The following is a 16,417-nucleotide window of genomic DNA, read 5'->3' on the forward strand; positions in this document are numbered from 1 at the left end:
TAATCATGATTGAAATAATTCGTCCTCGGTAAAGATTGAATGTAAGTCAAAATTGTTTGTACCTGAAAATATATCGCATACAATCACGTACTATATACCTTTCACAACAGTGTTGTAAGGGGATAATTAATTTGTGATAGTAAGCATAATTTTTCATATAAAATGATATATAGCCTGTTGTTTAACTACTTTAATTTTCCATTTTCTCTGTCTCTATTAAATAAAGAGTCCCATCTGAGACAATCAGCGCGCGAATAATGGACAATTTTTTTCATTTAAACGACATAATAGTGTAAGATTTTAGGTATACATGTGTAACATTTGTTTATACCATTGGCGGTACTGCAATTTATGTAAATTCCTTACGTCTACTTCGGAATATTAACGGCACGGCACAGTTATTAAGAACTTAACTTACTTTTGCAAATAAGAATAGAAAAAAAAAATGATTTTTTTTAATTTTTTTTTAATTTTTTCGCAAATTTCGGAATATTTGATTAAACTTTACAGCTGCTATTAAAAAAAGTATACGACTACCATACACATATATGTTGTATCATGCTTTTAAAAAAATACTTTGATGATTTTACATAAATAAAAATGCTGATTGAAATTTAAATACAGTGTCGACTGTTGTTATTTTACTAGTAGAAAAAAAACCACTGCGAATGTCTTTTGAGATATTGGAAATGCTTGTCCTTCTGGAGCACATGAGTTCACCGACAGTTTTAAAAGAGCTTCTTGTTGCTTCGTCGTTAGTTTTCTGTGTAATTTTTGTGCACTGTATGTTCCTCTTTCTATTTTGACCATGGCGTTGTTTGTCTTTTTTGATTTTATGTTTTTGATTGACCTCGTATCATCGTCCTTTCTTTGCATAACAGTTCCAGCATTCTAGGCTTACACGTACAAGTCAATCGTTTTATGGATTCTTTACGTCTAGTTTACACATGTAGTGCAAAATTATTTTTGTATAACAGTCTTGAGATTTTTTCGAAGTAGTATTGTTTTCAAGTTTGAATCTTTTAGAGTACATATTGATTTACTAGTTAAATTCATAATTCTGTTAAAAGAAGAGAGTATTTACACTACCTTGGATGTGAAGACTTTATAAGCAACATTAGATGCCTAAACGCTAAGTAATTGGTGTGGTCAGACTAAACAACGATTAAAAATTACTCTTATATATATAAACGATATTTTTTATTGTCAAAATCTTATTTCGGGTCCGATTTTAATGAGATTTCTACTATTAAACTCATCAAAATGTGGTTATTTTGAAATATTTTTAAATGATATGTCATTGCTGAAAAATCATCAGGCATATATTAATATTGAAAATAAGTGTAATATTTTTCCTAAATAGCAATTTATCTTATTTTTCGTGCAGAAATTCGAATTTGTCTTTAAACAGTTATTTTTCTAAAAGTATGTGTCATAACAATACTTGGTTTCAGCGGTTGTCGTTTGTTGATGTGGTTCTTAAGTGTTTTTCGTTTCTCGTTTTTTATATAGATTAGACCGTTGGTTTTTCCTGTTTCACTATTCATTTTGGGGCCCTTTATAGCTTGCTGTTTGGTGTGAGCCAAGACTCCGTGTTGAAGGCCGTACTTTGACCTATAATTGTTTACTTTTTACACATTGTGACTTGGATGGAGAGTTGTCTCATTGGCACTCATACCACATATTCTTATTTCTATTGGTAACTACTGTAAGAAATTGAAGTAATTTCTGAGTGTAATGGTAAAATTGAATTCAAATCGGACAAGAAATAACTTGAGGAATTTCTGTTTGAAATGTTTTTTTTTTTATATGAAATATATACCGGAATGATCAAGTTGAAACACTTTTGACCATTGACTGTATATAGTGAATACGTGATATTTCTGTAACATATTTAAGAAACTTTGTGGTCAAAAAAGCAAGGGTGAAATTTGGATGTATAATCATTTGTAAAAAAATAATTAATTAGCTGCAAAAAATTGCCAGATTGCATTTTTCATTGTTTAATTAGTCAAATAAACGAATCAACTCCGGAAATCGGTTGAATTTTTTATTTTCTATTTTCATTTAACAGTATATTTTTTTGACACTTGACGAAAACAAACTGTTGAAATGCTGAAAAGGATGTATAATGCTAGCTACTATAAACATTACGCTAAATTAATATTTTGTGTTGCTTATATGATATACTACTAATTATTAATTTCCCACAAATATGACACTTGAGGCAGACTTGTGTCTATGTTACGTTATAATTGCATGTTAATGTGTTCTTTACTGTCAAGCATATGAAATGTTAACAAAATATAAATAATGAAAAATGAACTTTTGGTCTGCGGATCGGATGTTTGACCTCAAAACGACGAAATTTGACGCGTACCAGAAAACAACCGGTGGAACATGTTAAAGAGATCAGCATTCATTAAATTAAAGTATGAATTTGACAAATTACAAGTAAACATTGAATTGATTCATATATTTGCTTGAATAGCCACTATCAGCCCCAAAACTGTATATTAAATAAAAGTATTTTCATGTTCATATTGAGCAAAGAGAACGACGATCTTATTGCACTGTACTGTATAACTGCATTTAAGTATATCATTGACCTCGATTCAAGCTGATTGATCTAATATATGTCGAGTATTTAGTCACGAAGTATAGAAACAATGGCTAAAAGTACAAAGTTTAACTAGTTTGTGAAATTGTAATGCTATATATTAATGCAGTCTATTAGTTTATGGCAATTGTGAATAAAGAGTAAAATAACAAAAATACCGAACTACAAGGAAAATTCAAATCGGAAAGTCCCTTATCAAATAGCAAAATCAAAAGCTCAAGCATATCATACGAATGGAAAACAACTGTCCTATTCTTGACTTGGTACAAGCATTTCCTTATGCAGAAAATGGTGGATTAAACCTTGTTTTATAGCTAGCTAAACCTCTCACTTGTATGACAGTCGCATAAAATTTCAATATATTGACAACAATGTGTGAACAAAACAAACAGACATAATAGGTAAAAATAAGAGGAAGGTTAAATAATGTGTTTTGGATATACTTTTTTTTGCATTAAAACATATCAACTTTTGAAATTTTATTTGCGATTTGAATGCTTCTCTTTGTAAATCATTGGGGGTGTAAAATCGTTGACAGAAGCATATTTTTTATGACGCTAAAAATGTGCGCACGATCAACGTGTTTACAACCCTATGAAATTACAAAAAGAAGCATTCAATTTTTATAATTATATTTGTATGCTACAAAGTACGAGTTATAGCAATCTTTTATTTGTTTTCCTAAAAGTTGCATTGTTGAGAAGAACGTGTTGTCACGAATGTTGAAGTTTATTGAGAAATACAATTTGATATTGAAATGCCTCGCGATTGCCTTCAACCAATCAAAAGTACGATTTCTTATAAAACATACATGTCATGTAATTATTTAAGAATTGAATGCTTCTTTTCATAATTTTATTAGGGTGCAAAAGCGTTGACCGAAGCATATTTTGTTTCCGCGCTTCATTCTAATATTATGAGCACGATCAACGTTTTAACAACCCTATAAAATTTTAAAAACTTATGATAATTACATTGTTATGCCACAACTATGAAACTATAAGAGTTATATCAAGATCTTTGTTCCTTTTTTTCTATGATTTTTTTTAACATTGTCACGGATAGCACGTGCAGTCATAGCTGTTGTATATTTCATACGGAAATAAAGTATGAAATTGGAATGCCTCGCAATTGTGGTCAGCCAATCAAAGTAAATGATTCAAAGGAAACATACATGTAATGTATTTATTTACATTTGTTTAATTTACATTTTGTTTATGCCTTTCTCGTGTAACCACTACTTTATTCCTCATGACTGTCGTACAAAGCACAAAGTATAAAGGAACTGCCTTGGGTTAGTACATTCAATTTCTTCCTAATTGCTTTGCAGATATTGGATGTTCGTTGAGTATTTCCAGTACGAGATATAATTTTAAATTTTACTGTATCTGCACTACATAGTACATTATTTGTACGGCATGGTGCAATCGTAATGATATGGTTAGCTCATCATATACTATATAAACGGCAATATAACACGTCGTTTTGTTCCAATTAAGATTCAAATGTAAACAAGCTTTTTGAATAACAGGAAATGTAAACTATATTTCAAATACCAAGCAAACAATAGAATTAAACTAAAAAAATAAAAAGGTTTGATTTATCAGATCGACGCATTGGCGATCATACCACATCCTCTTATTTTTATAAATTGTACCGCATTGGTGACCTCCTGCTAGAGTGTTTGTCTCGAGTGCGGGAGGTTGTGGGTTCGAACCCCGGCGGGTCAAACCAAAGCCTTTAAAATTCGTATTTGTTGCTTCTCTGTTCAACACGCGACATTAAGGAGTAAGAGTAAACTTTAAAACTGGTCAGCTCGAAGTCAGAATAATGTATCTCCGGGTATAAGGTGACATGTCTTCTTGCAGACTGTTACCTGGTGCCCAACCCTCCCCTAATCTATGACAGTGGCGTAACAGTACAACATAAGATCATTACATTTTTATGACACAACCATGAAACTAAGAGTTATATCAAGATCTTTGTTCCTTTTTTCTATGCATTTTTTAACATTGTCACGGATAGCACGTGCAGTCACAGCTGTTGTATTTCATACGGAAATAAAGTATGAAATTGGAATGCCTTGCAGTTGTGGTCAGCCAATCAAAGTAAATGATTCAAAGGAAACATACATGTAGTGTAATTATTAACATTTGTTTAATTTACATTTGTATATGTCTTTCTCATTCAACCAATACTATATTCCTCATGACTGTCGTACAAAGCACAAAGTATAAAGGAACTGCCTTGGGTTAGTACATTCAATTTCTTCCTCGTTGTTTTGCAGATATTGGATGTTGGTTGAGTATTTCCAGTACGAGATATAATTTTAAATTTTACTGGATCTGCACTACATAGTAAATTGTTTGTACGGCATGGTACAATCGTAATGATATGGTTAGCTCATCATATACTACTATATACTAGTAAACGGCAAAATAACACGTCGTTGTGTTTCAATTAGGATTCAAATATAAACAAGCTTTTTGAATAACAGGAAATGTAAACTATATTTCAGATAACAAACAAACAATAGAATTAAACTAAAAAAATCAAAGTACTGAAGTACTGAACATCGGATGACCACAAGTTCTTGAGGATGGTCAAAAGCACTTGTCTCAGAAATAAAACAACTATCTCTTTACCTAAAACTGAGGTTAATGTACAGAGATATATTTTTTTCTGAGACAAGTTCGTGCGTGGATGATGAATAAATGACAGGAAATTCAACTTCACCGTAATAACTATTATATTGTAGTGATACAAATCAGTATACACTGAGTTGTTGTTTATATTATATTAAAATAACAGTTACATATATATATGATTTGAGTCCATTTGTATATCATTCTATTCTACTATTCTAAAAATAGTGCAATGCAAGTGCATGGTGGACACTTTTCTGTAAAAATTCGATTTTTCTAAGATTGGATACGAGTAGGCATTCATATTTTCCCGCAAAATCAATTACAGAGTTACCGGTCCTTGACGGTATTTTCACAAAACGTTCTTTGAGATATTCTTCCGCATGCTTAAACACAATTTTTCGGTACGTGTGCATTGATATTATCAATGATTTTTTACTTATATATATATATCTAACCACAAAACATTTTCATATTATTAATTTATGTTGTAAACAAAAATATTTTTATCAGTATTCATTGAAGAGATGTATTTATATCAAACGATAAGGAATGTTATTTTGCACTCGTTTATGTGCGCGTATTTTTCATGTTTATAGATCGGTTACAAACCCAAAACTAATTTACATAATGGAAATCTAGGCGATAGCAATACATCGGGATGACCTCAAGGTCATCGCGATGTAATAAAAAGGTTTGATTTATCAGATCGACGCATTGGCGATCATACCACATCACATTTTTATAAATTGTACCGCATAGGTGATCTCCTCCTAGAGTGTTTGTCTCGAGTGCGGTAGGTTGTGGGTTCGAAACCCGGCGGGTCAAACCAAAGCCTTTAACATTCGTATTTGTTGCTTCTCTGTCCAATACGCGGCATTAAGGAGTAAGAGCAAATTTTAAAACTGGTCGGCTCGAAGTCAGAATATTGTGTCTCCGGGTATAAGGTGACATGTTTCGTGCAGACTGTTACCTTGTGAGCAATCCTCCCCTAATCTAGGACAGTGGTGTAACAGTACAACATAAGAATTAACTATATAGATCAGTTGAAATAAGCTTGACTCATTATATTGACACAAAGCGCACAAGAACAACTACAATTCAAGATAAAGATTTAAGACACAAAGTACCGATCTTTTATCCAGGAAAGTCAATAACAATCTCTGAATATTTTAATGTATCTATCGTTCACCTCTCTTAGACTATATTTCATCTTATGGCATGTGTTTACGTTAATCATTGATTTAAAACAAATTGTTTTGTGAAAGTGTTTGAAACTTAGTTTAACTTAACAGTTTATAAAGTACTATGCAAATTCGTAGCATCTTTCGTTTGTTGTCTTGATTACTAGTAGTATCTTAAGTAGATTGCTTCTTATTTTTAAAATTTTCTTGTCTAGTATCCTATTATGTTATCAAAACATGTAACCGATGACGCTCATAGATAGGAGTATCTAAAACATCGTATTATAAACATATTTAAGTTCTTTAAGATACGAGCAAAAATCGAAATTATACAATCCTAGTCGGTTATAAATTTCGTATTTTTAGAAGATTTAAGCTTCCTGCGGCAAAGAAATTACATATATAGCTTCGGATTTTCTATTTTAGATCTTCGTTATGATGTTGCCCTGAAGATTTGTTTCATGATGTTCTGAGACTATCCAGATATTACTGCTGGGGTTTATCTAGAAAAGCGATGCAACTGCTAAATGATATATTGGTATGATTGACACAGTATAGATAACATCATTCTACTATAATTTCTTAAAACATCTATTAGAAAAACAGTTTAGTTTGTTTCTTTTAAGTACTTACTATTTACAATCCTGATGACTCTCCATGGTAAGATAAATATAAGGATAGTGGCTGCTTCTGTTCCAGGTTTAGCCCAAATACCATCATAAAATGCTATATCTAAACACCACGACACTGTCACAACAAAGGCATCAAACACCTACGGTCATTAAAATTCATTAATTCTATTTTGTCAAAAGTTAATATAGCATTTGTTAAATAGTCAATTGGTTGCTTCGATGAACTTTAGTTCATCGTTGGTATTTGGTGAGATTCGGGATGCTAAATCTTTAGCTTTCTGTATAATGTTTTGTGGATATATTTTTCCGGTTTTTCTTTTGGCTATGTTATCTGTCCCTCAACATACCATTTTGATTTCGCCTAGTCTCATTTTTGTTGGCATGGCAACATAAAGAACTGAAAGACACCCAGACATGTCGATTTTGAATACTACATTGCACGATAATAGTTTGAATGCATGCTATATTTTGTACTATTTTGTTTACTTAAATGTCAGGCGATTTTATAAAATTATACCTACATTTTAAGAAGATGGACGAAAGACACATTTTGCAATCTTTATTAACTCACCTTCGAACAGAGCGGTACACTTATTTTAAAACTAGTTGTAAAAGTATACTTACTTCTAACCTGTGATGTAAAAATTTCTCTCCCATTACAAACATTTTGGTGAAAGTCTGAAAAAGATGTTTAAATTTTACATTTTTATTTTAAAAGAAACAAAGTAAAAGTTTAAATGTCTTATTTCAGCTTGTTTGCTAAGAGTCACATACATGTATGTATACTATGACGGAGGCTTAACATGTAGGAATCATGTGGTTAGTGCGAATATACTATCTCGTTTGCAGCAAAGCACTATTTTGAATGTTCATAATGAGTTTTTGCTAGGGCAAGATATTAATCATAATAAAAGTCTATGATACAGCAAACTAACGACACACATAAAAACAGACAAATGTGAAACATCTGAGATGCCACTAGATCCGTCTTAATATACAACAATTAAACAAACATTGTCAAGACTTCATTTATATTTAAGTTAAAAATTAAAAAAAAGATATTAAATAAAAATGACCGGAATCTTCATAATGGCACGCATTGTACGTTTTTATCGTAAATATAGACATTTCTTGAGGTATTTATGCAAGATTTTCCTTGCTTTAAATAAAACGAAACATTTTATTACTCCACTATACATGTAATGCTATATGTTGTTAGTACCTCAACCACGAGTATTGAAAGAATAACCATACTCCCTAAATGAAACACGTGTGTAAGTTCCTCCAAGAGTGTGTGCTCGTGGTGGTCATGATCACTTCCTCCTGCGGATGCTCTTTTTACCCGCCGATGGTGTTTATTCATACTTAAAATTCTCCGTTGAAAGAATGAGCCTGTACCTTCCGGTAAAATGTGTTTCCATTGTATAGCCTCGCTTTCGACATCCCTTAAACCATGAGTATTGCTATGAATGTCATAGTGATGGTCATTAAAATCGGCAGGTGGAGAACTATTACAATCATCAATCGTTTTTAAAATGTCTACAATTGATTTAAGCGATTTGGTTGTGTCTGTCCCATTCAAAGCTGGGCATGCACTGATAAATGTTGTTGTTGCTTCCGTTTCTAATACTTCGCTATTGTGAATTTTTTCTAAAATGAAATATATTATATATTTATTACATATATGATATATGATTATATGATTTACCTTTATCAGGAACGCTCAATGTCGGATATTTGAAAGTCAAGGAGGTATAAGAACCGAAACAATTTAGATACTAAATAATGACCAAAAAGAAAATAAAAATTATAGCCAAATTCATCTAAGGTCAACTTTACCTGAGGGCAAAATTCCATATAAAAATTACTTGGATTGCAAAGTTAAATGATATACATGTATATATATGTATGATTTATTATTAGCATACTATTTTGACTGGATGAATAATACACGCGTACGCACCTGTCATTATGAGTATATCACAGATGATCTGACCAAGGACACACGAAGCATCTAATGCGCTGAGTACGCAAACGGTTATAAGAGCAACGTGGGTATGCAACAATTGGGATACCCGTCGACGACATCTGAAAACAAAAATGAGTAGATATTTAATTGATTACATGAAGTTTACAATTTTAATTCTGAAAGCATGAAAAAAAAAAACTAAACAAGAATCAAACATCCCTTCCCCGAGTTAATAAATAAAAACGCAGATTATAAGATGCGTAGAAATATCTAATGGACAAGAATGAACAATCACCACTTACAAGACCTAGCCACCATGATATAGCCACTGTCGCTGAAAGTGGCGTTTGACACCAACAAGCAAACAAACAACACATAACTAACAACGAAACGGGTTGTTACAGTAGATGGTAGTGCTGCTATGGAAAGAGACCCTCGGTGGTCGAGTTGTCTAAGTAGTTCATCTATTGCAATCATATGCCTGTCATCACTGAAATTTTGAGTTTGAACCACGTGCGTTTGATTTCGATCTTGATTGACAAGGTTTGCCAGTTTCCCTGAGGTAGGTCGATGGTTCTCTACGAGCACTCCGCCATCCATCAATAATAATAACTAGCCATCACGATATAGCCAAGAGTGCTGAAAATGGCGTTTAAACACCAGCAAGCAGTCGTTCAGTCTGAGTATGTTATCTGTTCTCTGCTTCTTCCAATTATGTCGTCCTCTTATCGATTTTATAAGGGTAAATACTTGTACTTCGCTGTGAAAATTCAAAACCAAGGGTCATGGAAACAAAAAAATCCTCTTGTAATTCAATACATTAGATAGGTATGAACGGTTTATCAGATTTTCTTTACAGAAGTCCTAAACAAATATTGCATCTTTCATAAATAATATGTTTTTATCTAATGTATATAATTGATAAGTCTATACTGTATTTGTGAAAATTTCAAATCATTTACCATATTTGACAAGCTGATTTATATAACTTTTTTATTTGAAATATAATTTTCAATCTTGATGATTTAAATTTAATGGGAATGAAATATTTCTTAATTTTTAAGACCACGTTTAAGTAGCTTGTCCAAAATTGAGTACAACTATTGGTTTGAAGTACGGTCAAATGCACTTTGAAGAAGGTGGATGACCCTGGTTTTGTTCTGTTTAACTATAAACATACATTTTTTAGCATACATGTGCGTCACAGGAAATATACTACTATACAATTCAATATATATTAATGAAAGAGAGTCATGTCTTAAGATATGGACAATTTTTCTTATAAATAATGGGCGGTAATATCTTTAAACAACACTTCAAAGATATAAATGACACCAATAACTGTTCCCTTTGCAAAAATATACATCACGCCCGTCAGATGCTTGCACCTTTTTTATATTATTTTTTTTATTCTTCTAAAATTAAATCGTACTCTGATTTTATAGCAAAACTATGTCATTAACAGCTTTTTGAAATTTATAATTTGTAAAAAGTGTATTTCTAAAATTTTATTATACTTTATGAATGAAATAATTAAGTGTGTATTTTAAAGAATTGGGCGTAGCAGCGGAAATACATTATGCAACAACTTTCAAGTTATAAATTAATCAACAATAATATTTTTACAGTTCATTTCGTGTTGAGATTTTAAATTAATAAAAAGTGTCAAGGCGAAATTCGTTTTAAAAGAAGTTTGCGAAAAACAGGAAATTTAAATCTCGAACTCACAGCTATGTTGACAACTACTCGGTACTATTATCTGACTGAATTATATTAATATAATACCATTACCTTTGACGCGTAATCATATTGTTTTAATTATTCTGGTGATATTATAATGTCCTCTTCTCTGTTCATCGTGTATAGGTGTCGTGCAAATTGCACGGTCGTTGCCCACCTAAACTAGGGAGAGGGTGGGGGTTCGGTCAATCAGCTGGACACCGTTTAAGCAATCGGAATAAATTGGTTGGTATTTTTATTATTTCATTAGTCCCACCTTATTAAGTTCTTATGTTACCAAAGATGTTTTGAAAGTTTTATTGAAATTCAGTGACCGGTCTAAGAAGAATTGGTACATACGCAAAGTGCAGAGGAACAACTAACCTGGTCAACAAAGGACACAACATCCACCAACACCCACAGACATCACAACATAACACAATGGCCTTATTTCAATGAAATTTCATAAAATCTATCTAACAGACACATACTGTCATTATGCACCAACAATACATTTTTTTTTCAAAACCGGATGAATTATTATTTGGGGTTTTCTGCAACAAAGCATGGACTTATATCATATTTATACAAATGGCGAGAGCGGGGTTTTGAATTTGTCAGCTCTTCATGCAGTTTTTCTCTGTTTACCTACTGTTTTGTCAAATAATGCGAAATGTTTAACAAAAGGTCTATAATATGTGACGGAGTCAATATTTTGTAGTTTTACCTTCTATCAGATGAATATTTTGGTGAATTTTAGTAACTCCTTTTAACGTTTAAAGTAAACAGCATTATGATAAACTGCATAAAAATACCATAAAAATTTTAAATTACGAAATACGGTTATGTTGACCAGATAGTCAAGGATAGATAAATGAAATAAGATGGAATTTCAAATTAGTAGACAAAATAAAATTACAGATGCAATTAAAATTCAAGCAACGTTTTTGTAAAGAATTAAACATACCTTTGCAATTATATAATTAATATTATGTAACAAAATGACAGAAAATAATTATAGTGCGTCCAACAACAAAAATAGGTTAGCTACGGTAACGGTACCTCAAACGAATAATCTCTATCATTTGACGTGACAGACTTTTTCAATGCTCATGACGCTAGATAACACTTTAAAATCTATAAAAATGACAGTAACTATGATTATAAAAATAAAAAGATGTGGTATAATTGCTAATGAGAAAGCTTCCCATACATAGTACATACATAATGTGGTGGGGTTAAACATGCTTGCGGGCTCTCAACACTCCCCTGACCTGGGATAATGGTGTAACAGCACAACATAAGAACAAACTATAAAAAATCATTTAAAAAATCATTTGGATGATATATTGGCTCTCAATAATGACGACTTCAGTATGTATACTAAAGAAATTTATCCTGTTGAACTTACTTTAAATAAAGCTAATACTAACAATGACCACTGTCCAAACGTTTCCTCGATCTTGATATCTATATCATTAACGGGAAGCTTAATACTAAAATTTATGATAAAAGAGATGATTTTTCATTTCCTATCGTTAATTATCCATTTTTAGATGGTGACGTTCCCTTGTCACCATCTTATGGTGTTTATATATCTCAACTTGTACGATTCGCTCGTGTATGTAACAACGTATTAGATTTTAGCGAAAGAAATTTATGTATTACTGAAAAATTATTACACCAGGGTTTTCGATATCATAAACTAGTCAAAACATTTACTAAATTTTATCATCGGTATAAGGACATCATTCGTAAATATAACTCAACATGCAGACATCTTATACGTTCGGGTATTTCACATCCAATCTTTTATGGTAATATTCTTTACAAAGCACAAAAATGTCAGTATTCACCTCAAAAGCTAACAAAACCTTTAAACAGACTTATTAAGAAGGGATATAGTTACGATACTGTTGTCAGGTCATTAAAGATTGCATATTTTGGCTTTAATATTGATTCACTTATAGGGTCTTTGCATCGGAATTAAACATATTTATTCTAAAACCAGTTGTTGGCATGACACGGGTTATGTTTTTCTCATATATTATATGAAGGTATAATACTAAACCCCTAACAGGAGGGATTGTGCCTGATATTCATATGATGAAGACATAATCTTTCAATCAGTTTAATTGAGGTCTGGAGCTGGCATGTCAGTAACTGCTAGTAGTCTGTTGTTATTTATGTATTATTGTCATTTTGTTTATTTTCTTTTGTTTCCTATTCTGACATCGGACTCGGACTTCTCTTGAACTGAGTTTTACTGTGCGTACTGTTGTACGTTTGTTTTTTCTACATTGGCTAGAGGTATAAGGGGAGGGTTGAGATCTCAAAAACATGTTTAACCCCGCCGCATTTTTGCGCCTGTCCCAAGTCAGGAGCCTCTGGTCTTTGTTAGTCTTGTATCATTTTTAATTTTAGTTTCTTGTGTATAATTTGGAGTTTAGTATGGCGTCCATTATCACTGAACTAGTATACATATTTGTTTAGGGGCCAGCTGAAGGACGCCTCCGGGTGCGGGAGTTTCTCGCTGCATTGAAGACCCATTGGTGGCCTTCGGCTGTTGTCTGATCTATGGTCGGGTTGTTGTCTCTTTGGCACATTCCCCATTTCCATTCTCAATTTTATTATACCGGTTTCGATTGACAAAACGTATATATATTTCTAAAATGACCTCCATCAAATACGCTCGAGGTCTAAACGACATAAGATATACTCGAGGTCTAAAGATCATCAGATACGCTGAAGGCCTGAAGGTCATCAGATACACTCAAGGTCTGAAGGACATCAGATACGCTCAAGATTTGAAGGTCATCAGATACGCTCAAGGTCTAAAGGTCATCAGATACGCTCAAGGTCTAAAGGTTATGATATACGTCTGAAGTCCTAAAGTCATCAGATACGCTCAAGGTTTAAAGGTATCATGTAAAAAGTACAACAAGATAGAAAGTAAACGGTTTTTATATTTGATGCATACACGTTTGATACCATTAAAAGTTTTTCGAAGAACAGTTTTTATTTATTCTTAATGCACGAAGTCTAAGGAAATTATATAGGAACGCATGTAGAAATAGAGAAAAGGCACTTTTTAGGCGGCAAAATTAGCTCTCAATATGATTAGTGTTTTCCCCAATCATTTCTCCAATTTTTGAATTGAAAATGTAATTATATAAAACATAATCGCTAGTTTAGTTTAAAATAGTCATACAGCATGAAACTGACTGTGAACTCATTAAATTGTCTGATGAACACAAAATATCGATCTTTTCATGAAAAGTTACACAATATATTGGCCAGGAATCAAACATACCCTTCACACACGCAGATATTATACACATAAGTGCGTTCACTGATTATCTATTCGATGACAAAATATGTTGGGGTCGCTTGTGCTATATTTTTATCAAACCATGCAGTACGTGTCTGAAATTGGTCTCGTCTTGACTAAAATCTGGGAAATCTTTCTTATGAGGTCACTACAATGACGCAATTAAAAGCACACAGATCTTCATATTTACTGATATTCACAAGGAAAGTATTCATTGAATATCTTCACAATTTAAATGTTTGCAAAATTGTTTCGTTAAGTACTTTTAGCAGGAAATGTACACAGTATATTTGTAAGGAACGAAGTGATGACAAAAAAGAAAAACGAACTACCAATAATGTTTAAGGATTTGTGAAAACTGGATATTCCCCTTATTTTCCCCCTAGAGTCATTTTAAATGAAAAAGCCTTTGAAACTCTACTGAAATTCATTGTATCAGAGTTTTCTACAACGAATAATTATGGATTCAAATGTAAATGTCTGAAGATAGTTACAAACTTTTATGGATTTGCCATTTTTGTATTTTTTTTAATATAGATATGATAATTTAAGGTTTTGTCAGATACACTCATATTAATTCAATGTAGTTACAAAATATATTTCGGTGATTTTTATTTTCCAAAAATAAGTAAAATGAATTTTGCATTATCAGAATTGTCTTCAGCAACACTTTTTACCACTGAATAACGTTTTGAATGTATGGCTTGAAAAATCTTGCTTTCTCAATTTAGTTCAAGTTTGATTAACTTTCTGATGTTGTCAGTAAGAGTGAAATAAAATAGGTTCAGTTAAGTAAGGATCTTCGCTACTCTGTTTCATAATAACAAACTTTTTTAAAGACTTTTATGAAATGAGAGTATTATGAAAACAGAACTTAAAATGCAAAAAAAAAAAAAAAAAAAAAAAAAATTCAAGATGCGTGTTCTTGTTTTTGAGATATAAGCCATTGAAAAATTTGGCGGGAAATCAATCTTTCTAGATTTTTCAAACATTTAACATTGACAGGTTTTTTTTTAAACTCTGAAAAATAACAAGAATTTTATAAGATTTTCAAAAAGGGGTTTAAAACTATATGTTATAAAGTGGTGAACAGAAAAGTAGGGGTTAGCGGGCAAAATATGCAATGGCACCACATGGATAAAACCAGAGGATACCGAATATCTAACAAAAAGTCAAAAACAAGAGCAGCGAACACCCTTAAGCAGCAACTGGTTTTGACAGTGTTTTTTTCTTATGTTTGACTGTTACATCGTTTTTCCAGGTTGGAGAGGGTTGAGGCATATTTATTTAACTCCGTCACATGTGTTATGTGCCTGTCCAAGCCAGGAGCATGTGGTTAAGTGGGTATCGATCTGCCATGTTTGATTATGTTTATAGTTTACATCTGGCCATTGGTTTGCTCTTTTGTATTGATCCACATTTTGTCAATTTGGGGTCTTTAATAGTTTACACTTTAGGGTTTAGAGTTCGCTGATTATTTAATGATGTTTGGTGACATAAAGTTGTTGTCATCTAAGTCCTTTGATCTTTTATGGATACATATACATATACATGTAGTTGCCTTAACTATATAGGGAACTAATTCATTCCTCCTTAAAGCATTGCGATGCAGAATCATTGATCTTATAATGTTTTATACATTATAAATTAACCTTTAAATGCATAGATGATTATGCATGAGAAAAATTTAGGAGAATATTTCATGCCCTATATTTCATATCTGACAGCGAAATGAGCACTTCTCTGTCAATAATTGAATAAACATGCGTTACATGTGACATTTACATTAACATTCTCAATCTCTAAACAATAGCATTTTGCATATTTATATACTTAAGATTCGTTCTGGGTTTTCAAAAAATAACCTCATGGCTTGTCCTAAAGAGAATTCTTTCCTCATTCCTTATGTATATGTAAGAGTCTAGGTAATTAGCCTATAATTAGATTTTTATAGTTATTAATGACCTAAATTTTGTACTTGAGGACACTGGTATTTTTTCGACTGGGTTCATTCACGTGACATTTGCGATAGAAAATAAAAAAAAACTATTGCGTTTGCATGAAATTTGATACATAAGTATAATTTTTTGTTTTTTCGTGTAAATGGGTCAGATATATATTTGTAACACAACGGTCATGGTGTGTTGATTAGTGAAAAAAAATCGGTCATATATATATAACAAAATGTAGGATGTTTGGATTTAGATCTCATTAAATTTCATATTTGCCATAGAAATAAAGTCTATTATAAATAATTGGGTAATAAAACAGGCACCACTGTTGCCTTGGTACCCCAAGCCCACATATCTGGAGTGGG

The 16,417-nt window shown here is 32.0% G+C and overlaps 1 protein-coding gene across 1 annotated transcript in view; it reads right to left on the reverse strand.

Moving 5' to 3' along the window:
- Positions 1–16,000, reverse strand: part of LOC127706558 (uncharacterized) — a 30,317-nt gene extending 14,317 nt beyond the window's left edge. The window contains exons 1-4 of the mRNA XM_052211213.1: positions 15,934–16,000; positions 8,304–8,731; positions 7,706–7,759; positions 7,083–7,221 (exon numbers count right to left, since the gene is read on the reverse strand). Coding sequence (XP_052067173.1) covers positions 7,083–7,221; positions 7,706–7,759; positions 8,304–8,731; positions 15,934–16,000 — 688 coding nt within the window. The remainder of the gene's footprint in view (positions 1–7,082; positions 7,222–7,705; positions 7,760–8,303; positions 8,732–15,933) is intronic.
- Between the last annotated feature and the right edge of the window lie 417 nt (positions 16,001–16,417).

The sequence above is a fragment of the Mytilus californianus genome, unplaced genomic scaffold (assembly GCF_021869535.1).
Source record: "Mytilus californianus isolate M0D057914Y unplaced genomic scaffold, xbMytCali1.0.p SCAF_6, whole genome shotgun sequence".
NCBI lineage: Eukaryota > Metazoa > Mollusca > Bivalvia > Mytilida > Mytilidae > Mytilus > Mytilus californianus.